General features: G+C 53.6%; 2 protein-coding genes across 3 annotated transcripts; both read left to right on the plus strand.

Moving 5' to 3' along the window:
• The first annotated feature begins 485 nt into the window (after nucleotides 1–485).
• On the plus strand, nucleotides 486–9606 carry LOC136790077 (coiled-coil domain-containing protein 81-like). Its single transcript, XM_066992152.1, has 13 exons — nucleotides 486–669; nucleotides 2711–2772; nucleotides 3324–3480; nucleotides 4093–4349; nucleotides 4745–4830; nucleotides 5011–5168; nucleotides 5901–6018; nucleotides 6537–6657; nucleotides 7162–7335; nucleotides 7688–7857; nucleotides 8176–8298; nucleotides 8491–8611; nucleotides 8814–9606. Exons 1-13 carry the CDS (start codon nucleotides 606–608, stop codon nucleotides 8976–8978), a joined length of 1776 nt encoding a protein of 591 aa, XP_066848253.1. The 5' UTR covers nucleotides 486–605; the 3' UTR covers nucleotides 8979–9606.
• Nucleotides 9607–14710: 5104 nt separating this feature from the next.
• Nucleotides 14711–23825, plus strand: LOC106029671 (coiled-coil domain-containing protein 81-like). 2 transcript variants are annotated; one of them, XM_066992151.1, is made up of 13 exons: nucleotides 14711–14894; nucleotides 16936–16997; nucleotides 17549–17705; nucleotides 18318–18574; nucleotides 18970–19055; nucleotides 19236–19393; nucleotides 20126–20243; nucleotides 20762–20828; nucleotides 21387–21560; nucleotides 21913–22082; nucleotides 22401–22523; nucleotides 22716–22836; nucleotides 23039–23825. In XM_066992151.1, exons 1-13 carry the CDS (start codon nucleotides 14831–14833, stop codon nucleotides 23201–23203), a joined length of 1722 nt encoding a protein of 573 aa, XP_066848252.1. In that variant the 5' UTR covers nucleotides 14711–14830; the 3' UTR covers nucleotides 23204–23825. The 2 variants fall into 2 exon arrangements, with proteins under 2 accessions (XP_066848252.1, XP_047909402.2); XM_048053445.2 differs by having other exon boundaries at nucleotides 20762–20882; nucleotides 23039–23359.
• Nucleotides 23826–26155: the final 2330 nt, after the last annotated feature.

A 26155-nucleotide genomic window follows, 5' to 3' on the forward strand; every position in this document is an offset into this window, starting at 1 on the left:
AAAGGTGAGATGTTCATCTGGTGGGGCTTCCTTGGCCCAGGCAGCCCTAATGGCTGTAGGACAGAAAGCAGAGCCCCACCTGTGGTGCCTGTAGTTTCTCCATAGGCTGTCAATTAGTGTGCCTGGGAGGCTTCTTTCTTCTCATTGTCTCCATGTCTCTTTTGTCAGGTCTGTGTGTTGGTCTAGTTTGCTTTCTGGTTTTTGGTTTTGGGGAAAGAAACCCACCAGCCGTTACAGCCCATGAGCACTTCTGGCCTGGGGAAAGCCCTCATGGTCAGGAGACAGTGAGGTGGGGGCAGCTCCCCCAAATGCCCTCTGCAGCCCCTACCTGCTACAGGGTCCCCCCTGGGCAGCGCCTGGGCAGGGGCGCTGCAGCCCCTCTGTGACACGGTCTGAGGTCACAGTGCGACAGTCCCACCTCACAATGGTGACTGCCACCTTTTAACCTGGGGCCGCCACACGTCCTCCCACTTGTCCCTGAGAGGCCGAGGGGACTCCAGGCACTCTCCAGGGAGTTGCTCTTGCCACTGCTCTGCTTTGGAGGAGCTGCTCTGAAGTGAGGAGGAGAAGGTGGAAAGGGAGGCCACAGCAGGGGTGGAACTGAGATGGCAAAATACCTCTTCTCAGCACCTTGCTTCCCTCCAACAATTGAGAAGCTCTTAAATTCTGGTAAGGCCTTCAGGCCCAATTTCACGAGGGTTGTCAGGCTCAATGACATCTCTGAAAACTGGTGTGGATCCCCTGAGGCCAGTGGGGGTGGCTGGGAAGGCCTGGTGTCTGCAGGAAAGGGCCTCCTTGACCATGCCAAAGGGCTGAGGGACCGACCTGGCAGCCGGGGTTCGGGGCTTTTTTCCTGACCCAGCCCCTGTGTTCCCTACGGCACCCCAGGCAGAAGTTGCCAGTCCTGAGGGTTGCTCCTTGCCTGGCAGTGGGCACTGCCCACCCTCAGCTCCTGGCTGGCTGGAAGAGCCGGAGGGGTCTGTGGGCTGTGCAGCGTCGCTGTGCTGGGAGGTGCGACGTGGAGAAGCTGCACATATATCTGCATATACACACGTGTTGAAGCTCCTCTGTCCACTTCCATGACTAGAAGTGAAAGACTGGGGGAGATCCGCTACCGAAGGACAATTGTATGCAACTGCAGAAGAGTCAGTTGATAGGGTAGATTCTTAAACATAAAAGATACACCTGTTTTTATTGAGAGAGTCATTCCTTATGAGAGTTTTATTACCACAACATCCGCAGCATATCAAACTCTCTGATGAAATAGGCTTTGCCCCAAAGAAATGGCAAATTTCCTGCCACTCGTCGCTGCCTCAAGCAGACCAAAACGGTAGTACTTCTGCAAAACTGTTTACTTGAAAAGAGCAGTGGCAAAAGTAGAATGTGCTGACTGAGGTTGAATATACCCCATTCACTTCAGTCAAAGAGCACACGACAGAGAAATGACAGCAAATACAGCTCTTCTGAGCACCCTCAAAGCCACATGTAGTGGGTATCCATGGCAAGGTTTTGTTAGCAGGGGGCTGTAGGGGTGGCTTCTGTGAGAAGACTCCAGAAGCTGCCCCCCCTGCAGGCTGCGGCCTGTGGAGGACCCCCACTGGAGCAGATTCCGGGCCTGAGCTGCAGCCGGTGGAGAGGGGCCCACACAGGATCAGGGAGTCTGGGGGGAGGTGCTGCTTGTGGGGGACCCAGGTTGGAGCAGTGTCCTCCTGACGGATGGACCCCGTGGTACGGAGCCATATCTGGAGCAGTTCTTGAAGAGCTGCTACCTGTGGGAAGCCCACACAGGATCAGTTCGGGAAGGACTGCATCCTGTGGGACTGACCCCACATTGGAGCAGGGGAATAGAGTGACTGAGAAGGAGCGTCAGAGACAAAGTACTATAGAATGATCACAACCCCCATACCCCCGTTCCCCTGCACCGCTCGTGGGGAGGAGGTGGAAGAGGGTGGATGGGTGGAAGGCGATTTTGTTTTCTTTCCTTTGTTTCTCACTTCTGTGGACTGTTAGTAACAGGCAATGAAACTTAATATCTCCCTACTCTGACTCTGTTTTGCCCATCACAATAATAGTTGCGCAACCTTCCCGTCCATATCTCAATCCTTGAGCCCTTTGCATCATATTTTCCCTCCCTTTCCCTTTGAGGAGGCGGAGTGAGAGAGTGGAGCTTGGCTGCCCACCCAAGTAAAACCACCACACCACCCAAGAATGATACAAGGAAGCAGGCTACATATGTTCCCCACTCCTCTCCTCTGCCAAACCGTAGCATCCTTTTAACTGGTAGCTTTGCCTCTGGGACATCTTATGTGAGACCGCTAAGTTCTGCGCTCTCTGATATATTCCTCCTTTTCTGAGCACATTTTTGCTGACACGCGTCAATACACAGGGGACAAGGGGAAGCTGCTCCCTGCTGGGGACACACCAGGGCCTGCCCTGAGCCTTCTAGAGTCCCACGGAGCACAGCACCGTGCCCTCACTGGTGCCACAGTCCACTGCCAGGTTGGCCTTGAGGGTGGGTCACACCTGGAGACCTGCACCTGAAAGGCAAGGAGCCCTCTTTGGGGCAGCCTGAGGAGTCCTGCAGCCTCTGCTGGGCTCTAGAGAATGCAGCTGAAGAGTTCAAAATGCATCGGTCCTTGGATAGCTGTGTGCTAAGTGGCTTTAATGTTGCCGTCGGAGAGCATGACGTGTCTTTTCCTTGGTTTTCCAGAGCTCGCTAAGATTTGGGCCAGCGCATCCTACTACCTGAGTCAACAGCTGGCTCTCCACCAGGTGGGACTTGCCTCTTCTTCCCTCACACCCTGATGTTCCATGAAGCAATGAGAGCCCTTTGTCATCGAGTGCAGTTATTCTTCCCTCCTTTGGAAGCAGGACCAATGCCCCAGAAGGCCTCAGTAATGCACTGCTGGGCCACGGACTAGCTCCGCTGTCAATTCAGATGTACTGTGAGGTCCAGGCTCGGATTTCAGAAAAAGGGCTGGACTTTTCCTGGGGCTTCCTGAGTCCCCCATTGCCAGAGCTGATTACCGAACTGGGCCGGGGTACTACTTCAAGGGTCGTTCCAAGTGTGGGAAGCCCCCTTGTATCTTAGTGAGCCAATGGACGTGTGTCGGCTTTTCCTGCACTACCTGGCTCTTCCTTGGGGAAGGGGGGTGAGAGGGAAAAGTCCAGGCCCTCTACGTCTTCTCCCAGCTCTCCAAGGAACCCATCTTGCTCAGTTGCATCTCAGGTGTGGACAGGGCACAAAGCTCCCTCCCCACTCTCTGGCAAGTCATCTCTTTGTCCCTGCAAAGCTTCTTCTGATCCACCCTCTTCTGTTTCAGGCTGTCCGCATTCCTGGTCTTGGAACATTCACAGTTGTCACAGAGCAAGTAGCCAGCCAGAAAAATGACATCGTGACTGTTGAGAGACCCATGTTTCATCTGGCTAAGGCTATTGTGCACAACTATGACCTCCGATACGACTACATAGACATTCCAGGTAGGACGACTGAGGACTGAAAGAGGTGTTTGCCCTTGCAGCAGAATGCGAGAGCTGTGCTCTGCTGTCCACCGGTGACGCAGCCGAGGACCAAACTCCTGGCGCAGCCTGAGAAAAGCTCGTCAAAGCGAGCCTGGTGTGAAACGGACCCAGTCTCTCTAACTGCTTTAAATAATCACCAGATGACAGTGCAGCATAACAGCACACTCTCTTTGACCTGCTTCAACAAGAGGTTTTACTCCAGTTTTATTGGAAACGTGTCTTCTTGCCCCATGGTGTTTCAACTCTTGCTCCCACCTTCTGCTGTACTAGGCCTCGTACAGGCAAATGCCAGAGCTCTTCTTGGCTCTCAACACCTCTTTGCAAGCAGAAAAAGCAGGCACCAGGAGCTTGGGTCCGTGAATCGGAGCGTTCCTGTCTAATGATTAGGAGCACACTGTGCGTGGACATGACTGCCATGGCCTGGCACCATTCAGCTTGCCATGGGTCCTAGCACCTTTTTCCCCGCCTCATCCTGCAGTCAGGGATCTGCTTCCTGCCAGTTCTGACCTTTGATTTTAGCCAGCTTAGCAGCTCTCTAAGTGCACGTGCTCCTCGTCCCTTGTTTTCCAGGCCACCTGCATTTTGAGGAACTGCCGTATGCTCAGATCGCCTCAGAAAACAATGTCTCTGAGAGCTTAGTGCGGCTTTGCATAGACAGGACCACGCGTCTCTTCTGTGTCTGCATAGAGGACAGGCAGAACGTTGCCTTCCTTTGGAGAGACGTTGGCATGCTGATCATCGAGGGCAAGGATGTTAAAATGAAATTCTATGAAGACTTTCTGAAAAAGCTGAATGGGACAACGAATGCTTTGCAAGCTCTTCTCAGGGTAGGATTTTCATTTTCCCAGCACTACCCATGGTTCTTCTGAAGTGCCTTCCAGGGACTGGGTGGCTGCTTTCTCCTGGCCTGTCGTGCTTCTTCAGCCAGTTGGGCTCCTCATGGTCTGCAGGAAAGCAGACTCTGTAGAGCTCTTCCCTTGCAGGCAGGGGCCTGGCTCTGCAAGAGATCCCCCCGAGAGAGGCCTTGCTTTTTGGCAAAAGGCTAGCGTGCCAGTGGAGATCGCTGCTCAGCCCAGCGTTTGGGCAGGGAGCGGAGGTGCAGGCAGAGCAAGGCTTGCTGAGGCCGGAGCCCTTAGGCAGCTCTCGGTGGGGCTAAGCTGGACCAAGCAGCCAGCCCTTGTCAGTGTCCCCATCGCCTGTCACTTGTCTCTGTCTATTGCAGATGCCAGAGATGAACAACTCTGTCATCTCTCACCTCGACACCGCTGCTTCTCAGACCGCTTCTGAACGTGTCATTGTCTTTCCAATGTGAGTAAGCTTTCCAATGTGAGAGGTAGCTATGTGCTGGATGGTACTATGAGTTAGAGAGGAATAAGTTTTTCCCCTGAAGCAGCAGGCAGGATTATTGTGAGGTCAGCCATGCTCACAGCAAGGACAGGAGAACATTGGCACAGTGCCCTGTCTTCAGCGTGGTGCTCTTCTTTCCAGGTACAAGCACGAGAGCATGCTTAAGAAGCCAACGGGGACAGTGAGTCTGAGAGGACAAGTGAAGCCCAGCAAAGATCAAAGGGCAGTGAGTCTGATCGGACAAGTGAAGCCCAGCAAAGAACAAGGCTGGACAAAAGGAGGAGAGAGCGTCAAGAAAGGTAAGGAACCCATGGGTCACTTGTAGGGGCATGTAGGTTTCCTTCCTCCTTGTCTGGAGGGGATTAGGGCCGAGGTTACCACAGAGTGCCTGGAGGAGCCTGAGACACCTCCTGTGACTCTATCCCCATGGTGGGAAAGCTCGAGCAAGCCATTGTGGAACAAGATTGTGCGACAGCCCTGCACCACAAACGTCCACTGCGAGTGCTGAAGGACACCTTTCCTGTGGCCTCCACTCCCCAGCCTGTGCTGCAAACCCTGGAAAGCTCTGACCCTGCTTCCTTCCATGCTCTCAGATGCCTCACAAACAATGCCTCTGTTGTGAGCGTGCTTCTGTAGCAAATGTGTGTGCGTGGGACCGATCAACAGATGCAAGAGCCGTCTCCTCTTGTGCGAAGCGATTCCCCACCCCAGAATGACTCTTTGAGGGCATGGGCATCTCCCAGGGAGTCCCCCATTTCAGCACACAGGGGAGATAAGGGCATCAAAACGGTATTGCCCAGGAAACAACGGTGCACTATAGCCAGGAAGAAAGAGATGGAGAGTGTCAGAAAAGGCCTACGAGGTCCCAGGAAACATGGCTCCAAAGGGACAAAAATGACCCCTGCCAATGGTGTTGCCACAGGCTTGAGCTGATCTGCACGCCATTCTTGCTGGAACTGGGACAGAATTGGCGCACGATTACCACAACAGCAGAGATGCTTTACTCAAGTTGTCTCCTTTCTTCTTTCCAGAGGATCTTCCCAAGAAGCGCCTCCTTCATCGAGCAACACTTGCTCCAGAGAGGTTACCCGCCCTGACTGTAAAGCCGGAGAGCAGTCAGAAAGCTGAGCAGACAGAGCGTCGTGCCAGGTGGGACTCCTGGAGAGACAAATGTGGCTGCTGCCCTGCTCTTGTCTCTGTAGGAGTGCAGTTTCTCCTGGACGCAGAAGCTGTACGAACTCAAAGTGCAGCTATCCCATCTCCCACTACCTTGCGATTTCTTGCTGCATGGCAAGCATCTTGCAGCATCACTTCTTAGCTGGGTAACTAATGGCAACGGCTCCTTGCAGGACTGGGAGGTCTTTCTTGCTTTCCCTCAGACTGCAATGAGCACAGTGTCTCGAGTCTGAAGAGACTTCCCCAGGAGCGATGGTGGAGGAGTGCAGGTGTTCTCCTAGCATCTTTTGGACACTATCGAGTGTTGGTCCGGGCTGGGCTCAACCACCCGGGCTGTTTCCAGCTCTCGGAGAGACGTGACAGAGAGCAGATCAAGCATTCAGGGGCTCTGCAGCCTTTTGCAGCGGAAGCAGATGCACCACTTGGAAGCGGATGATGCGAAACCAGCTCCTCCCACACTCTGGTCACCTTGCCCCATTGTGTCTTTGCAGGAAGCTTCCGGCCATCCAGAGGAGTTCTGTGAAGGAAAAGGAAGAGGAAGAGAAAGTAATTCCTCAGGTGACTCCCAGGATGGTAGACTTTATTGCCAAAGCTATTGAGCAGAGGAAAGAGGTACGTGGCATGGACTGCTGCAGAGAGTGCGTCTTACTGAACTGTAGAATAGCGTCACTCGATGGACACCGGTTCACAGAACATTCTTGACTTGTGCCTTCATGTGACCACTGAGTTGTTTCTTTGGGTGCTTCACTGAAGAGAAGCCCTTTGCTGTGTCATTTGAGAAGATGCTTTTCATCCCCATTAGCTTCCTGAAACACACCCAAGAGCTTACCCGGGGATGCTTCTGATGGCAACGTCACTGCATGGCTTGCCTGGGTGGGATAGGCAGCTGTCAGGTTGCTTCTAGCCCCGTGGTCGCTTAGCTTGCCCAGACATTCCAGAAGGGCTCTTCAGGCGACTCTTCGGTTGAGCCTGCAGGAGCATGGGAGCAACCCTGAGCTGACAGACGGGCAGAAGACTGAGTGAGGGTGGAAGGGAGTGCAGGAAGGGGGGAGACACCCCAGCCCTCCCCGCACAGCGTTACTAACTGTCTGTGGTTGCGTTTTGGTCACCCTCCAGAATAAGTGCTTGAAGATTAAGGAGACGCTTCCAAAACACATTCAGAATTTCTTGGCTGAGGAGGAAAATAAGAACAAAGAGCTGCAGGAGGAGAAAAGGAAACAACCCAAGCAGCGAAGCGCAGCACTAACCAAAGCAAAAGTCAAGAGAGAAGTGGAGATGCCAACAACCGAGGTACTTTGAATTTGTGCACTAAAGGAGCACTTTCCCACCGGGGATCTGAGGCTGCAAGGTGCTTCTAGCACCCAAGCCGTAGTAGCACTATTGCTGCAGCACTGCAGGGTGGGTTGCTGCTGCCTTTGCTGAGCAAGAGAGACCAAGAGGGAGTTTTAGCAAAACGCCGGTAGTGCTGGGACATGACCCTGGGAGCGCACCGATGGCCTTGTGCTGGTTGTTTTCCCAGTCCCCCTGGGGTCCCTGCCAGAAGTGGTCTGGAGGTTGTCTGGGAGGGTGGGAGGGGGCTGCATGCTGGGAAGCATCAGCCCAGCGCTGCGGGGCTGTTGTAATGAGAGTAATTCCTTTGCAGGAATCCTGTCCCTCTGAGGAGAGAAGTCCCGAGAGAACTCCCAGCTCTCTGTCTGAGAGCGACTCGGGGCAGTCCAGCCCTGACCTCATGGAGAGGATGATGGGGGAGTGGGACGAGGACGGAGAAGAGCCACCCAGAACTCAGCAGGACAGCCCTGTGCCCCCTAAGCGGTAAGCGTGCAGCAGCTGCAGCCAAGGCCTGGGGTAGTGGAGTGGTGCCGAGGCACCTGTGGGTCGAGGAAGCCAGCCCCTGAGCCAAGGGGTCGCTTACAGAGCCCTGGGAAGCCGAAGGCCAGGGGTCTGAGCTGGCTTAGAGCCCAATGCCAGGGGCCTCTCCGCAGCCCAGAGCAGCCCACGCTTGAAACTCCTCCTGCATCGAAGGGGCTGTGGGGCCGAATGGGGCCTTGCGGGGAAAGGGTGGCTGGTTGAGGGAAGAGACAGGAGTGTTGCGGCTGAACAGTGAGAGAGACTTTGTCCTTACTGCTGCAGGAGTCTTTCTCCACGGACTCATGGGACCCTAAGGGAGGTGGTGACATGCATCGTGGAGCAGGTGGCCCGTAAACAAAGGGGAGAGAGAGATGCGGAGAGGGATCTGCAGGAGCAGCTCAAGTGGTAAATTTCCCCGGACGCGGGCAGTATTTCCTCCCTTGCAGTGCCCTTCCTTCCACTCCCCCAGCCCTGCTGGAAAGAGGGGTTTTTCCTGGCACTGGCCTTCTGCAGCCCCAGCAGGCGGCCTGCTCGGGAGCCCCGTCTGGGAGCGCTCTCCAAGTGCTCACACCACCTCGTCCCGCTGTGTGCTTGCAGTGAGCTGGCAGTGCTGCGGTGGAGTCGGTCGGCGAAAGAGGAACAGAGCTACCACCAGCTTTGGCAAGTGGGTCACCAGCCTGCACCCCCTGCTGGGCCAAGGCAGAGAGAGTCAAGACGGGTAAGTGCCCTGGGCTCCTGTCCACAAAACAGTATTCAGGAATGGGATTGGACACAGGGGTGGGACTGCATCACAGGGACCGTGGGCCTGCTGTCTCCAGCCAGCGTCAGATCCCCTCATTTCTGTCCTGAACAGTCTTGCAGTGTTGCTCTGCATGTCTCTGCGTATGCAGAACTACAGAGGTTTGTGTTGATCTCCGCAGGTGCGAAGAGTAGTGCCAATGCCTGTCAGCAAGGGACCGGAGAGGCCGTCCGGCACACAGAAGGGTCCAGATGGAGACATCCAGCAAGGGCCCTCCCTGCAGCACGAATGGGACCAGGGTTGCCCATCCAGGCTATTAACGCCAACACCTCCTTCCATTCAATAAAGCCCTGTCTCCAAAGTTCTCTGGGTCTTTCCTTGGTGGCCGTCCATTCTGCACTTTGCAGCGGATGAGCTTTCATGGAGCAGGGAAAGGCCAGCACGGGAGGGAGGGCTTGACTGTCAGTCCGGCTCCCAGGGCAGCTCTCTCCCAAGGCCAAAGCTGTACCTGCTCGCCTGCAGCTCTGCTGCTGGTAGCAAGCACACTTCTTGCTGCTGGCGTGTCCTCGGCTGCATGACCTGCTTTGGCTGCACATCCCTGATTAGGAAGGGACTGTGCAGGGAAAAGGAAGAGGAAGGGAAAGGGGAAGGGAAATGGGAATGGGAGCGGGAAGGGGAAGGGAAACAGGAACAGGAAGAGGAAGGGGAACAGGAATGGGAATGGGAACGGGAACGGGAACGGGAATGGGGAGAGAAATGGGAAGGGGAACAGGAAGGGGAAGGGAAATGGGAAGGGGAAGGGGAACAAGAAGGGGAAGGGAAATTGGAAGGGAAAGGGGAAGGAAAAGAGGAAGGGGAAGGAAAAGGGGAAGGGGAAGGGGAACGGGAAGGGGAACGGGGATGGGAAGGGGAAGCAGAATGGGAACAGGAAAGGGAAGGGAAATGGGAAGAGGAGGAGGAAGAGGAAGTGTAAAGGGAAGGGGAAGGGGAAGAGGGAGAGGGAGAGGGAGACGGAGAGGGAGAGGGAGAGGGAGCGGGAGAGGGAGAGGGAGAGGGAGAGGGAGAGGGAGAGGGAGAGGGAGAGGGAGAGGGAGAGGGAGAGGGAGGGGAAGGGGAAGGGGAAGGGGAAGGGGAAGGGGAGGAGGAAGAGGAAGAGGAAGAGGAAGAGGAAGAGGAAGAGGAAGAGGAAGAGGAGGAGGAGGAGGAGGAGGAGGAGGAGGAGGAGGAGGAGGAGGAGGAGGAGGAAGAGGAAGAGGAAGAGGAAGAGGAAGAGGAAGAGGAAGAGGAAGAGGAAGAGGAAGAGGAAGAGGAAGAGGAAGAGGAAGAGGAAGAGGAAGAGGAAGAGGAAGAGGAAGAGGAAGAGGAGCGGGCTTTTGCCTGGGGCAGTTCCTGGCATCAGTCCCCTTGGAGGTCAAAATTGTCCAGAGGCTTGCAAAGCAGAGGCTCTCCAGTGTGCCCAGGCCAGCACTGCCAGGGATACCCAGAGCTGTGCAGGCATCGTGATGGGCTGTGGGGACAGTGACATCCAAGGCAGGAACTATGGCTGCGGAAACAGGGAGGAAAGCTTATGGTGAGGACGTTTTTTCAGTCAGGAAGTTAAGATTAATTGAAACCTTAAAAGTTGAGGACTGGGAGAGTGGATGGGCACTTACAACTTTGGTGAGGAAGCGGAAGAGGAAGGGGAAGAGGAAGGGGAAGAGGAAGAGGAGGAAAAGACATTGCTGTTGTTTAAATTATTGAGGAAATTAATTGTTTTTTGCTTAATGGAGAAAGGAGAGATGAAATCCCCATTGATAAACCTGGGAAAACTATAAAGCTCTTCGTTGCCTGACAAAGGTGTCCTTGACCCAGGTTAGCAAAGCAAATCTAAGAGATGGATGTCAGCTGACTGAGCAAAAAAATCCGTCTCCTCTAGAACTAACTCTGAGCAGTCTAGAATCAAAAGTACATAAAGAAGAGAAAGGATTCTAGGCAAGCTGTCTTCTTTCTCCCAGCTGCTGCGGAACCAAGGCATTCTACTGGCCTGGAATGATCAGGAGGAGAAGTATCAATCAACTTGGAGATCATGTCTTTAAGAGTCTTGTCAGGCAATTGGATATTAGCCTGTCTTCACGATCTTCTGGAATACTTCTTGAAAATGATTGCTAGATATTTAGTTACCAGATTGCTTCCAGTAATGCTGATATTTAAATGAAACTGAAGAAAGAGGTAACCTATGTAATCTGTGTGAACTGCTTGAGAGAGTCCAGCACAGAGCCACAAGGATGATTAAGGGAGCGGAGCGTCTTCCTTACGACGAAAGGCTGAGGGAGATAGGTCTCTTTAGCTTGGAGGAGACTGAGGGGTGACCGTATTAATGTTTATAAATATGTAAAGGGCGAATGCCAGGAGGACGGAGCCAGGCTCTTCTCGGTGACATCCAATGACAGGACAAGGGGCAATGGGTGCAAGCTGGAGTGTAGGAGGTTCTGCTTAAATATGAGACAAAACGTTTTTACGGTGAGGGTGACAGAACACTTGAACAGGCTGCCCGGGGCGTTGTGGAGTCTCCTTCTCTGGAGACTTTCTAAACCCACCTGGACGTGTTCCTGTGTGACATGATTTAGGTGTTCCTGCTCCGGCAGGGGGACTGGACTAGATGATCTTTCAAGGTACCTTCCAATCCTTAATATTCTGTGATTCTGTGATTCTGTGTGAATAAGTGCACTACAGCAGCTGAGTAAGATACAACATTAGCAATGTTGCTTTTGCACAGCAGTACCAAAAACTCTAGCAGCAGTGCAGAAAGCTCAGCAGCAACTCCAAGTTAGTGACCAATGAAATACTGATTTTAGGTCACACGTGTAGGGAAAGTGCGGAAAGCTTTAGGCAAAGCCAAACTGCAGGAAGATGTGAAAAATCACGTCTTGCATTTCCCATTGCTTCTTGAAATCTGCTAGCCTGAGTGATTGAGTTTAGGGCAGTGACATACTTGAGTCCCGTGACCTGGAAGATGGAAAGACCAGTTTGACTGATACGGAGGACTGGGATGCCATACGTTTCCTTTCCTTTGAGGGAATCTTTTGTGTGCAAATGTCCCAGATGTCACTGCCACTCAAGAGAACTTTTCCTTGGGAAAAAGACAAGGAATATTCAGCAAGGTGTCCTGGTTGCAGTTAGGACAGAGTTAATTTTTCCTCAAAGTAGCTGGTAGGGTGCTATGTTTTGGATTAGGATGAGAAGAGCGCTGATAACATGCTGATGTTTTAATTGTTGCAGAGCAGTGTTTACACCAGGCCAAGGACTTTTCGGCTTCTCGCTCTGTCCTGCCAGCGAGCAGGCTGGGGGTGCAGCAGGAGCTGGGAGGGGACAGACCCAGGACAGCTGACCCAAACTGGCCAAAGGGGTATTCCATACCATCTGGCGTCATGCTAAACAATATATAGGGGTGGCTGGCCGGGGTGGGGGGCTGGCTGCTCGGGGGATAGGCTGGGCATCGGTCAGCGGGTGGTGAGCAATTGCATTGTGCATCACTTGTTTTCTTACACATTATTATTATTAATACTATTATCATTATCACTATTATTATTATTATTGTTATTATTATATTCCTGTCTTAATAAACTGTCTCTATCTCAACTCACCGGCTTCACTTTCCCGTTTCTCTCCCCCATCCCAGAGAGGGAGGGGGGAGGGTGAGCGAACGGCTGTGTGGTGTTTAGCTGCCAGCCGGGTTAAACCACAACACAAGGTCAATGAACAATCTGGCTTCTGTCAAGCTCTCCAGGATTATCCAGGGCAGTGCATGTGTCCTTCCAATGTGCCATTCCTGACTGTAAGTGAAGCTCACTGTAACTGTTCTCTATTTTAAAATGTAATTGGAAGAGCATGAAGCTTACTTCATGACAACCGTTATGAGACATCACAGCACCATGAAAAACCTAAAGCACTAAGTTGTAAGGTAGAGAAAATAGACTGCTCCTTGGATATATTCCCATGTTAAAGCTCTTGACCACTGACCACAAGACTGTGATTTCCAGTTGCTGCTTCCATTGGCACAGCTGGCCGAGGACCCTGTGTGGCACCAGGAGCTTGGGTCTGTGGTTGGGTGCTTTCTTTTCATGATTAGGAGCACACTGTGTGTGGACATGGCTGCCATAGACTAGCACCTTTTTCCATGCCTCATCCTGCAGTTATGGATCTTCTTCCTGCCAATTCTGATCTCTGATTTCAGCCAGCGTAGCAGCTCTCTAAGGGCACGAGTTCCTCTTCCCTTGTTTTCCAGGCCACCGCCATTTGGAGCAACTGCCGGATGCTCAGATTGCCTCGGGAATCCGTGTCTCTGAGAGCGCAGTGCGGCTTTGCATGGAAAGGACCACGCGTCTCTTCCGTGCCTGCACAGAGGACATGCAGAACGTTGCCTTCCTTTGGAGGGACATTGCCATGCTGATCATCCAGGGAAAAAATGTCAAAATGCGATTCTCTGCAGTCCATGGCAACATTTTTAGCATCACAGCCCCATGAAAATGCTAACCCACTGAGTTGTAAATTAGATTAAAAAGACCACTTCTTGGATATAATCCCATAGTAAAGCTCTTTTATTTCCGTGACTACAAACCACAGACCACGAGGCCATCCAGGCTGCTAATGGCGGCACTTCATTCTGTTCAATAAAGCTTTGTTTCCAAAACACACTGGGTCTTTCCTTGGTGGCTGTCCACCCTGCACTTTGCAGCGGATGAACTTTGGTGGAGCAGGGAAAGGACAGCACAGGAGGGAGAGCTTGACTGTCAGTCCGGCTCCCAGGGCAGCTCTCTCCCGAGGCCAAAGCTGTACCTGCTCGCCTGCAGCTCTGCTCTTGGTGGCCAGCACACTTCCCGCTGCTGGCTGGTCCCCGCCGCATGCCCTGCTGCAGCTGCAAATCCCTGCTTGGAAGGGACTCTGCAGGGAACAGGAGGAAGAGGAAGAGAAGCAGGCTTTTGCCTGGGGCAGCTCTGGGCACCAGTCCCCTCACCGGTCAAAACTGTCCGGAGGCTTGCAAAGCCAGGGTGCTCCGGGGTGCCCAGGCCAGCACTGCCAGGGGTACCCAGAGCTGTGCAGGCACCATGCTGTGCCGCGGGAGCAGCTTTTTCAGTCAGGTAGATAGTTTCACTCCCACTTGTCCCTGAGGGGCCTTTTGTTCCACACCTCCTTGTCAGAAAGGCTGGGAGGAGCGCAGGGGAGATGAGCAGACCTCCAAAAGCTCCTCTCCAGACACCTGGGTCAGGACAATGCTCTCAGCAGCAGGCTTGAGAGCGGGCTGTGCAACAGGAGGGAAGGCACCCCAAGGCTGCTGGGCACCCACACCCTGCCTGGGCTCTGCGGGTGCTCCAGGCCAGCAGTGGCAGTGGCTGCAGCTGCAGCGGGACCCAGACCCCTGCAGGCAGCAGCAAGGCACTTCCCCGATGGTCCGGAGGGGCTCTGGCTGCAGAGGGGCTGCCGCGGTGCTGGTAGTGGCACTGCTCATCCTGCACGTCCCATCTGAGGGGCTCCTTGGGCTCCCTGGCACTGTCACAGTGAGCAGCTGAAAAGACAGGTGGCCCCTTCCACAAAACATCCCCCTTAACGTTGCTCGAAAGGTGAGATGTTCATCTGGTGGGGCTTCCTTGGCCCAGGCAGCCCTAATGGCTGTAGGACAGAAAGCAGAGCCCCACCTGTGGTGCCTGTAGTTTCTCCATAGGCTGTCAATTAGTGTGCCTGGGAGGCTTCTTTCTTCTCATTGTCTCCATGTCTCTTTTGTCAGGTCTGTGTGTTGGTCTAGTTTGCTTTCTGGTTTTTGGTTTTGGGGAAAGAAACCCACCAGCCGTTACAGCCCATGAGCACTTCTGGCCTGGGGAAAGCCCTCATGGTCAGGAGACAGTGAGGTGGGGGCAGCTCCCCCAAATGCCCTCTGCAGCCCCTACCTGCTACAGGGTCCCCCCTGGGCAGCGCCTGGGCAGGGGCGCTGCAGCCCCTCTGTGACACGGTCTGAGGTCACAGTGCGACAGTCCCACCTCACAATGGTGACTGCCACCTTTTAACCTGGGGCCGCCACACGTCCTCCCACTTGTCCCTGAGAGGCCGAGGGGACTCCAGGCACTCTCCAGGGAGTTGCTCTTGCCACTGCTCTGCTTTGGAGGAGCTGCTCTGAAGTGAGGAGGAGAAGGTGGAAAGGGAGGCCACAGCAGGGGTGGAACTGAGATGGCAAAATACCTCTTCTCAGCACCTTGCTTCCCTCCAACAATTGAGAAGCTCTTAAATTCTGGTAAGGCCTTCAGGCCCAATTTCACGAGGGTTGTCAGGCTCAATGACATCTCTGAAAACTGGTGTGGATCCCCTGAGGCCAGTGGGGGTGGCTGGGAAGGCCTGGTGTCTGCAGGAAAGGGCCTCCTTGACCATGCCAAAGGGCTGAGGGACCGACCTGGCAGCCGGGGTTCGGGGCTTTTTTCCTGACCCAGCCCCTGTGTTCCCTACGGCACCCCAGGCAGAAGTTGCCAGTCCTGAGGGTTGCTCCTTGCCTGGCAGTGGGCACTGCCCACCCTCAGCTCCTGGCTGGCTGGAAGAGCCGGAGGGGTCTGTGGGCTGTGCAGCGTCGCTGTGCTGGGAGGTGCGACGTGGAGAAGCTGCACATATATCTGCATATACACACGTGTTGAAGCTCCTCTGTCCACTTCCATGACTAGAAGTGAAAGACTGGGGGAGATCCGCTACCGAAGGACAATTGTATGCAACTGCAGAAGAGTCAGTTGATAGGGTAGATTCTTAAACATAAAAGATACACCTGTTTTTATTGAGAGAGTCATTCCTTATGAGAGTTTTATTACCACAACATCCGCAGCATATCAAACTCTCTGATGAAATAGGCTTTGCCCCAAAGAAATGGCAAATTTCCTGCCACTCGTCGCTGCCTCAAGCAGACCAAAACGGTAGTACTTCTGCAAAACTGTTTACTTGAAAAGAGCAGTGGCAAAAGTAGAATGTGCTGACTGAGGTTGAATATACCCCATTCACTTCAGTCAAAGAGCACACGACAGAGAAATGACAGCAAATACAGCTCTTCTGAGCACCCTCAAAGCCACATGTAGTGGGTATCCATGGCAAGGTTTTGTTAGCAGGGGGCTGTAGGGGTGGCTTCTGTGAGAAGACTCCAGAAGCTGCCCCCCCTGCAGGCTGCGGCCTGTGGAGGACCCCCACTGGAGCAGATTCCGGGCCTGAGCTGCAGCCGGTGGAGAGGGGCCCACACAGGATCAGGGAGTCTGGGGGGAGGTGCTGCTTGTGGGGGACCCAGGTTGGAGCAGTGTCCTCCTGACGGATGGACCCCGTGGTACGGAGCCATATCTGGAGCAGTTCTTGAAGAGCTGCTACCTGTGGGAAGCCCACACAGGATCAGTTCGGGAAGGACTGCATCCTGTGGGACTGACCCCACATTGGAGCAGGGGAATAGAGTGACTGAGAAGGAGCGTCAGAGACAAAGTACTATAGAATGATCACAACCCCCATACCCCTGTTCCCCTGCACCGCTCGTGGGGAGGAGGTGGAAGAGGGTGGATGGGTGGAAGGCGATTTTGTTTTCTTTCCTTTGTTTCTCACTTCTGTGGACTGTTAGTAACAGGCAATGAAACTTAATATCTCCCTACTCTGACTCTGTTTTGCCCATCACAATAATAGTTGCGCAACCTTCCCGTCCATATCTCAATCCTTGAGCCCTTTGCATCATATTTTCCCTCCCTTTCCCTTTGAGGAGGCGGAGTGAGAGAGTGGAGCTTGGCTGCCCACCCAAGTAAAACCACCACACCACCCAAGAATGATACAAGGAAGCAGGCTACATATGTTCCCCACTCCTCTCCTCTGCCAAACCGTAGCATCCTTTTAACTGGTAGCTTTGCCTCTGGGACATCTTATGTGAGACCGCTAAGTTCTGCGCTCTCTGATATATTCCTCCTTTTCTGAGCACATTTTTGCTGACACGCGTCAATACACAGGGGACAAGGGGAAGCTGCTCCCTGCTGGGGACACACCAGGGCCTGCCCTGAGCCTTCTAGAGTCCCACGGAGCACAGCACCGTGCCCTCACTGGTGCCACAGTCCACTGCCAGGTTGGCCTTGAGGGTGGGTCACACCTGGAGACCTGCACCTGAAAGGCAAGGAGCCCTCTTTGGGGCAGCCTGAGGAGTCCTGCAGCCTCTGCTGGGCTCTAGAGAATGCAGCTGAAGAGTTCAAAATGCATCGGTCCTTGGATAGCTGTGTGCTAAGTGGCTTTAATGTTGCCGTCGGAGAGCATGACGTGTCTTTTCCTTGGTTTTCCAGAGCTCGCTAAGATTTGGGCCAGCGCATCCTACTACCTGAGTCAACAGCTGGCTCTCCACCAGGTGGGACTTGCCTCTTCTTCCCTCACACCCTGATGTTCCATGAAGCAATGAGAGCCCTTTGTCATCGAGTGCAGTTATTCTTCCCTCCTTTGGAAGCAGGACCAATGCCCCAGAAGGCCTCAGTAATGCACTGCTGGGCCACGGACTAGCTCCGCTGTCAATTCAGATGTACTGTGAGGTCCAGGCTCGGATTTCAGAAAAAGGGCTGGACTTTTCCTGGGGCTTCCTGAGTCCCCCATTGCCAGAGCTGATTACCGAACTGGGCCGGGGTACTACTTCAAGGGTCGTTCCAAGTGTGGGAAGCCCCCTTGTATCTTAGTGAGCCAATGGACGTGTGTCGGCTTTTCCTGCACTACCTGGCTCTTCCTTGGGGAAGGGGGGTGAGAGGGAAAAGTCCAGGCCCTCTACGTCTTCTCCCAGCTCTCCAAGGAACCCATCTTGCTCAGTTGCATCTCAGGTGTGGACAGGGCACAAAGCTCCCTCCCCACTCTCTGGCAAGTCATCTCTTTGTCCCTGCAAAGCTTCTTCTGATCCACCCTCTTCTGTTTCAGGCTGTCCGCATTCCTGGTCTTGGAACATTCACAGTTGTCACAGAGCAAGTAGCCAGCCAGAAAAATGACATCGTGACTGTTGAGAGACCCATGTTTCATCTGGCTAAGGCTATTGTGCACAACTATGACCTCCGATACGACTACATAGACATTCCAGGTAGGACGACTGAGGACTGAAAGAGGTGTTTGCCCTTGCAGCAGAATGCGAGAGCTGTGCTCTGCTGTCCACCGGTGACGCAGCCGAGGACCAAACTCCTGGCGCAGCCTGAGAAAAGCTCGTCAAAGCGAGCCTGGTGTGAAACGGACCCAGTCTCTCTAACTGCTTTAAATAATCACCAGATGACAGTGCAGCATAACAGCACACTCTCTTTGACCTGCTTCAACAAGAGGTTTTACTCCAGTTTTATTGGAAACGTGTCTTCTTGCCCCATGGTGTTTCAACTCTTGCTCCCACCTTCTGCTGTACTAGGCCTCGTACAGGCAAATGCCAGAGCTCTTCTTGGCTCTCAACACCTCTTTGCAAGCAGAAAAAGCAGGCACCAGGAGCTTGGGTCCGTGAATCGGAGCGTTCCTGTCTAATGATTAGGAGCACACTGTGCGTGGACATGACTGCCATGGCCTGGCACCATTCAGCTTGCCATGGGTCCTAGCACCTTTTTCCCCGCCTCATCCTGCAGTCAGGGATCTGCTTCCTGCCAGTTCTGACCTTTGATTTTAGCCAGCTTAGCAGCTCTCTAAGTGCACGTGCTCCTCGTCCCTTGTTTTCCAGGCCACCTGCATTTTGAGGAACTGCCGTATGCTCAGATCGCCTCAGAAAACAATGTCTCTGAGAGCTTAGTGCGGCTTTGCATAGACAGGACCACGCGTCTCTTCTGTGTCTGCATAGAGGACAGGCAGAACGTTGCCTTCCTTTGGAGAGACGTTGGCATGCTGATCATCGAGGGCAAGGATGTTAAAATGAAATTCTATGAAGACTTTCTGAAAAAGCTGAATGGGACAACGAATGCTTTGCAAGCTCTTCTCAGGGTAGGATTTTCATTTTCCCAGCACTACCCATGGTTCTTCTGAAGTGCCTTCCAGGGACTGGGTGGCTGCTTTCTCCTGGCCTGTCGTGCTTCTTCAGCCAGTTGGGCTCCTCGTGGTCTGCAGGAAAGCAGACTCTGTAGAGCTCTTCCCTTGCAGGCAGGGGCCTGGCTCTGCAAGAGATCCCCCCGAGAGAGGCCTTGCTTTTTGGCAAAAGGCTAGCGTGCCAGTGGAGATCGCTGCTCAGCCCAGCGTTTGGGCAGGGAGCGGAGGTGCAGGCAGAGCAAGGCTTGCTGAGGCCGGAGCCCTTAGGCAGCTCTCGGTGGGGCTAAGCTGGACCAAGCAGCCAGCCCTTGTCAGTGTCCCCATCGCCTGTCACTTGTCTCTGTCTATTGCAGATGCCAGAGATGAACAACTCTGTCATCTCTCACCTCGACACCGCTGCTTCTCAGACCGCTTCTGAACGTGTCATTGTCTTTCCAATGTGAGTAAGCTTTCCAATGTGAGAGGTAGCTATGTGCTGGATGGTACTATGAGTTAGAGAGGAATAAGTTTTTCCCCTGAAGCAGCAGGCAGGATTATTGTGAGGTCAGCCATGCTCACAGCAAGGACAGGAGAACATTGGCACAGTGCCCTGTCTTCAGCGTGGTGCTCTTCTTTCCAGGTACAAGCACGAGAGCATGCTTAAGAAGCCAACGGGGACAGTGAGTCTGAGAGGACAAGTGAAGCCCAGCAAAGATCAAAGGGCAGTGAGTCTGATCGGACAAGTGAAGCCCAGCAAAGAACAAGGCTGGACAAAAGGAGGAGAGAGCGTCAAGAAAGGTAAGGAACCCATGGGTCACTTGTAGGGGCATGTAGGTTTCCTTCCTCCTTGTCTGGAGGGGATTAGGGCCGAGGTTACCACAGAGTGCCTGGAGGAGCCTGAGACACCTCCTGTGACTCTATCCCCATGGTGGGAAAGCTCGAGCAAGCCATTGTGGAACAAGATTGTGCGACAGCCCTGCACCACAAACGTCCACTGCGAGTGCTGAAGGACACCTTTCCTGTGGCCTCCACTCCCCAGCCTGTGCTGCAAACCCTGGAAAGCTCTGACCCTGCTTCCTTCCATGCTCTCAGATGCCTCACAAACAATGCCTCTGTTGTGAGCGTGCTTCTGTAGCAAATGTGTGTGCGTGGGACCGATCAACAGATGCAAGAGCCGTCTCCTCTTGTGCGAAGCGATTCCCCACCCCAGAATGACTCTTTGAGGGCATGGGCATCTCCCAGGGAGTCCCCCATTTCAGCACACGGGGGAGATAAGGGCATCAAAACGGTATTGCCCAGGAAACAACGGTGCACTATAGCCAGGAAGAAAGAGATGGAGAGTGTCAGAAAAGGCCTACGAGGTCCCAGGAAACATGGCTCCAAAGGGACAAAAATGACCCCTGCCAATGGTGTTGCCACAGGCTTGAGCTGATCTGCACGCCATTCTTGCTGGAACTGGGACAGAATTGGCGCACGATTACCACAACAGCAGAGATGCTTTACTCAAGTTGTCTCCTTTCTTCTTTCCAGAGGATCTTCCCAAGAAGCGCCTCCTTCATCGAGCAACACTTGCTCCAGAGAGGTTACCCGCCCTGACTGTAAAGCCGGAGAGCAGTCAGAAAGCTGAGCAGACAGAGCGTCGTGCCAGGTGGGACTCCTGGAGAGACAAATGTGGCTGCTGCCCTGCTCTTGTCTCTGTAGGAGTGCAGTTTCTCCTGGACGCAGAAGCTGTACGAACTCAAAGTGCAGCTATCCCATCTCCCACTACCTTGCGATTTCTTGCTGCATGGCAAGCATCTTGCAGCATCACTTCTTAGCTGGGTAACTAATGGCAACGGCTCCTTGCAGGACTGGGAGGTCTTTCTTGCTTTCCCTCAGACTGCAATGAGCACAGTGTCTCGAGTCTGAAGAGACTTCCCCAGGAGCGATGGTGGAGGAGTGCAGGTGTTCTCCTAGCATCTTTTGGACACTATCGAGTGTTGGTCCGGGCTGGGCTCAACCACCCGGGCTGTTTCCAGCTCTCGGAGAGACGTGACAGAGAGCAGATCAAGCATTCAGGGGCTCTGCAGCCTTTTGCAGCGGAAGCAGATGCACCACTTGGAAGCGGATGATGCGAAACCAGCTCCTCCCACACTCTGGTCACCTTGCCCCATTGTGTCTTTGCAGGAAGCTTCCGGCCATCCAGAGGAGTTCTGTGAAGGAAAAGGAAGAGGAAGAGAAAGTAATTCCTCAGGTGACTCCCAGGATGGTAGACTTTATTGCCAAAGCTATTGAGCAGAGGAAAGAGGTACGTGGCATGGACTGCTGCAGAGAGTGCGTCTTACTGAACTGTAGAATAGCGTCACTCGATGGACACCGGTTCACAGAACATTCTTGACTTGTGCCTTCATGTGACCACTGAGTTGTTTCTTTGGGTGCTTCACTGAAGAGAAGCCCTTTGCTGTGTCATTTGAGAAGATGCTTTTCATCCCCATTAGCTTCCTGAAACACACCCAAGAGCTTACCCGGGGATGCTTCTGATGGCAACGTCACTGCATGGCTTGCCTGGGTGGGATAGGCAGCTGTCAGGTTGCTTCTAGCCCCGTGGTCGCTTAGCTTGCCCAGACATTCCAGAAGGGCTCTTCAGGCGACTCTTCGGTTGAGCCTGCAGGAGCATGGGAGCAACCCTGAGCTGACAGACGGGCAGAAGACTGAGTGAGGGTGGAAGGGAGTGCAGGAAGGGGGGAGACACCCCAGCCCTCCCCGCACAGCGTTACTAACTGTCTGTGGTTGCGTTTTGGTCACCCTCCAGAATAAGTGCTTGAAGATTAAGGAGACGCTTCCAAAACACATTCAGAATTTCTTGGCTGAGGAGGAAAATAAGAACAAAGAGCTGCAGGAGGAGAAAAAGAAACAACCCAAGCAGCGAAGCGCAGCACTAACCAAAGCAAAAGTCAAGAGAGAAGTGGAGATGCCAACAACCGAGGTACTTTGAATTTGTGCACTAAAGGAGCACTTTCCCACCGGGGATCTGAGGCTGCAAGGTGCTTCTAGCACCCAAGCCGTAGTAGCACTATTGCTGCAGCACTGCAGGGTGGGTTGCTGCTGCCTTTGCTGAGCAAGAGAGACCAAGAGGGAGTTTTAGCAAAACGCCGGTAGTGCTGGGACATGACCCTGGGAGCGCACCGATGGCCTTGTGCTGGTTGTTTTCCCAGTCCCCCTGGGGTCCCTGCCAGAAGTGGTCTGGAGGTTGTCTGGGAGGGTGGGAGGGGGCTGCATGCTGGGAAGCATCAGCCCAGCGCTGCGGGGCTGTTGTAATGAGAGTAATTCCTTTGCAGGAATCCTGTCCCTCTGAGGAGAGAAGTCCCGAGAGAACTCCCAGCTCTCTGTCTGAGAGCGACTCGGGGCAGTCCAGCCCTGACCTCATGGAGAGGATGATGGGGGAGTGGGACGAGGACGGAGAAGAGCCACCCAGAACTCAGCAGGACAGCCCTGTGCCCCCTAAGCGGTAAGCGTGCAGCAGCTGCAGCCAAGGCCTGGGGTAGTGGAGTGGTGCCGAGGCACCTGTGGGTCGAGGAAGCCAGCCCCTGAGCCAAGGGGTCGCTTACAGAGCCCTGGGAAGCCGAAGGCCAGGGGTCTGAGCTGGCTTAGAGCCCAATGCCAGGGGCCTCTCCGCAGCCCAGAGCAGCCCACGCTTGAAACTCCTCCTGCATCGAAGGGGCTGTGGGGCCGAATGGGGCCTTGCGGGGAAAGGGTGGCTGGTTGAGGGAAGAGACAGGAGTGTTGCGGCTGAACAGTGAGAGAGACTTTGTCCTTACTGCTGCAGGAGTCTTTCTCCACGGACTCATGGGACCCTAAGGGAGGTGGTGACATGCATCGTGGAGCAGGTGGCCCGTAAACAAAGGGGAGAGAGAGATGCGGAGAGGGATCTGCAGGAGCAGCTCAAGTGGTAAATTTCCCCGGACGCGGGCAGTATTTCCTCCCTTGCAGTGCCCTTCCTTCCACTCCCCCAGCCCTGCTGGAAAGAGGGGTTTTTCCTGGCACTGGCCTTCTGCAGCCCCAGCAGGCGGCCTGCTCGGGAGCCCCGTCTGGGAGCGCTCTCCAAGTGCTCACACCACCTCGTCCCGCTGTGTGCTTGCAGTGAGCTGGCAGTGCTGCGGTGGAGTCGGTCGGCGAAAGAGGAACAGAGCTACCACCAGCTTTGGCAAGTGGGTCACCAGCCTGCACCCCCTGCTGGGCCAAGGCAGAGAGAGTCAAGACGGGTAAGTGCCCTGGGCTCCTGTCCACAAAACAGTATTCAGGAATGGGATTGGACACAGGGGTGGGACTGCATCACAGGGACCGTGGGCCTGCTGTCTCCAGCCAGCGTCAGATCCCCTCATTTCTGTCCTGAACAGTCTTGCAGTGTTGCTCTGCATGTCTCTGCGTATGCAGAACTACAGAGGTTTGTGTTGATCTCCGCAGGTGCGAAGAGTAGTGCCAATGCCTGTCAGCAAGGGACCGGAGAGGCCGTCCGGCACACAGAAGGGTCCAGATGGAGACATCCAGCAAGGGCCCTCCCTGCAGCACGAATGGGACCAGGGTTGCCCATCCAGGCTATTAACGCCAACACCTCCTTCCATTCAATAAAGCCCTGTCTCCAAAGTTCTCTGGGTCTTTCCTTGGTGGCCGTCCATTCTGCACTTTGCAGCGGATGAGCTTTCATGGAGCAGGGAAAGGCCAGCACGGGAGGGAGGGCTTGACTGTCAGTCCGGCTCCCAGGGCAGCTCTCTCCCAAGGCCAAAGCTGTACCTGCTCGCCTGCAGCTCTGCTGCTGGTAGCAAGCACACTTCTTGCTGCTGGCGTGTCCTCGGCTGCATGACCTGCTTTGGCTGCACATCCCTGATTAGGAAGGGACTGTGCAGGGAAAAGGAAGAGGAAGGGAAAGGGGAAGGGAAATGGGAATGGGAGCGGGAAGGGGAAGGGAAACAGGAACAGGAAGAGGAAGGGGAACAGGAATGGGAATGGGAACGGGAACGGGAACGGGAATGGGGAGAGAAATGGGAAGGGGAACAGGAAGGGGAAGGGAAATGGGAAGGGGAAGGGGAACAAGAAGGGGAAGGGAAATTGGAAGGGAAAGGGGAAGGAAAAGAGGAAGGGGAAGGAAAAGGGGAAGGGGAAGGGGAACGGGAAGGGGAACGGGGATGGGAAGGGGAAGCAGAATGGGAACAGGAAAGGGAAGGGAAATGGGAAGAGGAGGAGGAAGAGGAAGTGTAAAGGGAAGGGGAAGGGGAAGAGGGAGAGGGAGAGGGAGACGGAGAGGGAGAGGGAGAGGGAGCGGGAGAGGGAGAGGGAGAGGGAGAGGGAGAGGGAGAGGGAGAGGGAGAGGGAGAGGGAGAGGGAGAGGGAGAGGGAGAGGGAGAGGGAGGGGAAGGGGAAGGGGAAGGGGAAGGGGAAGGGGAGGAGGAAGAGGAAGAGGAAGAGGAAGAGGAAGAGGAAGAGGAAGAGGAAGAGGAAGAGGAAGAGGAGGAGGAGGAGGAGGAGGAGGAGGAGGAGGAGGAGGAGGAAGAGGAAGAGGAAGAGGAAGAGGAAGAGGAAGAGGAAGAGGAAGAGGAAGAGGAAGAGGAAGAGGAAGAGGAAGAGGAAGAGGAAGAGGAAGAGGAAGAGGAAGAGGAAGAGGAAGAGGAAGAGGAAGAGGAAGAGGAAGAGGAAGAGGAAGAGGAAGAGGAAGAGGAAGAGGAAGAGGAAGAGGAAGAGGAGCGGGCTTTTGCCTGGGGCAGTTCCTGGCATCAGTCCCCTTGGAGGTCAAAATTGTCCAGAGGCTTGCAAAGCAGAGGCTCTCCAGTGTGCCCAGGCCAGCACTGCCAGGGATACCCAGAGCTGTGCAGGCATCGTGATGGGCTGTGGGGACAGTGACATCCAAGGCAGGAACTATGGCTGCGGAAACAGGGAGGAAAGCTTATGGTGAGGACGTTTTTTCAGTCAGGAAGTTAAGATTAATTGAAACCTTAAAAGTTGAGGACTGGGAGAGTGGATGGGCACTTACAACTTTGGTGAGGAAGCGGAAGAGGAAGGGGAAGAGGAAGGGGAAGAGGAAGAGGAGGAAAAGACATTGCTGTTGTTTAAATTATTGAGGAAATTAATTGTTTTTTGCTTAATGGAGAAAGGAGAGATGAAATCCCCATTGATAAACCTGGGAAAACTATAAAGCTCTTCGTTGCCTGACAAAGGTGTCCTTGACCCAGGTTAGCAAAGCAAATCTAAGAGATGGATGTCAGCTGACTGAGCAAAAAAATCCGTCTCCTCTAGAACTAACTCTGAGCAGTCTAGAATCAAAAGTACATAAAGAAGAGAAAGGATTCTAGGCAAGCTGTCTTCTTTCTCCCAGCTGCTGCGGAACCAAGGCATTCTACTGGCCTGGAATGATCAGGAGGAGAAGTATCAATCAACTTGGAGATCATGTCTTTAAGAGTCTTGTCAGGCAATTGGATATTAGCCTGTCTTCACGATCTTCTGGAATACTTCTTGAAAATGATTGCTAGATATTTAGTTACCAGATTGCTTCCAGTAATGCTGATATTTAAATGAAACTGAAGAAAGAGGTAACCTATGTAATCTGTGTGAACTGCTTGAGAGAGTCCAGCACAGAGCCACAAGGATGATTAAGGGAGCGGAGCGTCTTCCTTACGACGAAAGGCTGAGGGAGATAGGTCTCTTTAGCTTGGAGGAGACTGAGGGGTGACCGTATTAATGTTTATAAATATGTAAAGGGCGAATGCCAGGAGGACGGAGCCAGGCTCTTCTCGGTGACATCCAATGACAGGACAAGGGGCAATGGGTGCAAGCTGGAGTGTAGGAGGTTCTGCTTAAATATGAGACAAAACGTTTTTACGGTGAGGGTGACAGAACACTTGAACAGGCTGCCCGGGGCGTTGTGGAGTCTCCTTCTCTGGAGACTTTCTAAACCCACCTGGACGTGTTCCTGTGTGACATGATTTAGGTGTTCCTGCTCCGGCAGGGGGACTGGACTAGATGATCTTTCAAGGTACCTTCCAATCCTTAATATTCTGTGATTCTGTGATTCTGTGTGAATAAGTGCACTACAGCAGCTGAGTAAGATACAACATTAGCAATGTTGCTTTTGCACAGCAGTACCAAAAACTCTAGCAGCAGTGCAGAAAGCTCAGCAGCAACTCCAAGTTAGTGACCAATGAAATACTGATTTTAGGTCACACGTGTAGGGAAAGTGCGGAAAGCTTTAGGCAAAGCCAAACTGCAGGAAGATGTGAAAAATCACGTCTTGCATTTCCCATTGCTTCTTGAAATCTGCTAGCCTGAGTGATTGAGTTTAGGGCAGTGACATACTTGAGTCCCGTGACCTGGAAGATGGAAAGACCAGTTTGACTGATACGGAGGACTGGGATGCCATACGTTTCCTTTCCTTTGAGGGAATCTTTTGTGTGCAAATGTCCCAGATGTCACTGCCACTCAAGAGAACTTTTCCTTGGGAAAAAGACAAGGAATATTCAGCAAGGTGTCCTGGTTGCAGTTAGGACAGAGTTAATTTTTCCTCAAAGTAGCTGGTAGGGTGCTATGTTTTGG

Source organism: Anser cygnoides, chromosome 2 (genome assembly GCF_040182565.1).
Source record: "Anser cygnoides isolate HZ-2024a breed goose chromosome 2, Taihu_goose_T2T_genome, whole genome shotgun sequence".
NCBI lineage: Eukaryota > Metazoa > Chordata > Aves > Anseriformes > Anatidae > Anser > Anser cygnoides.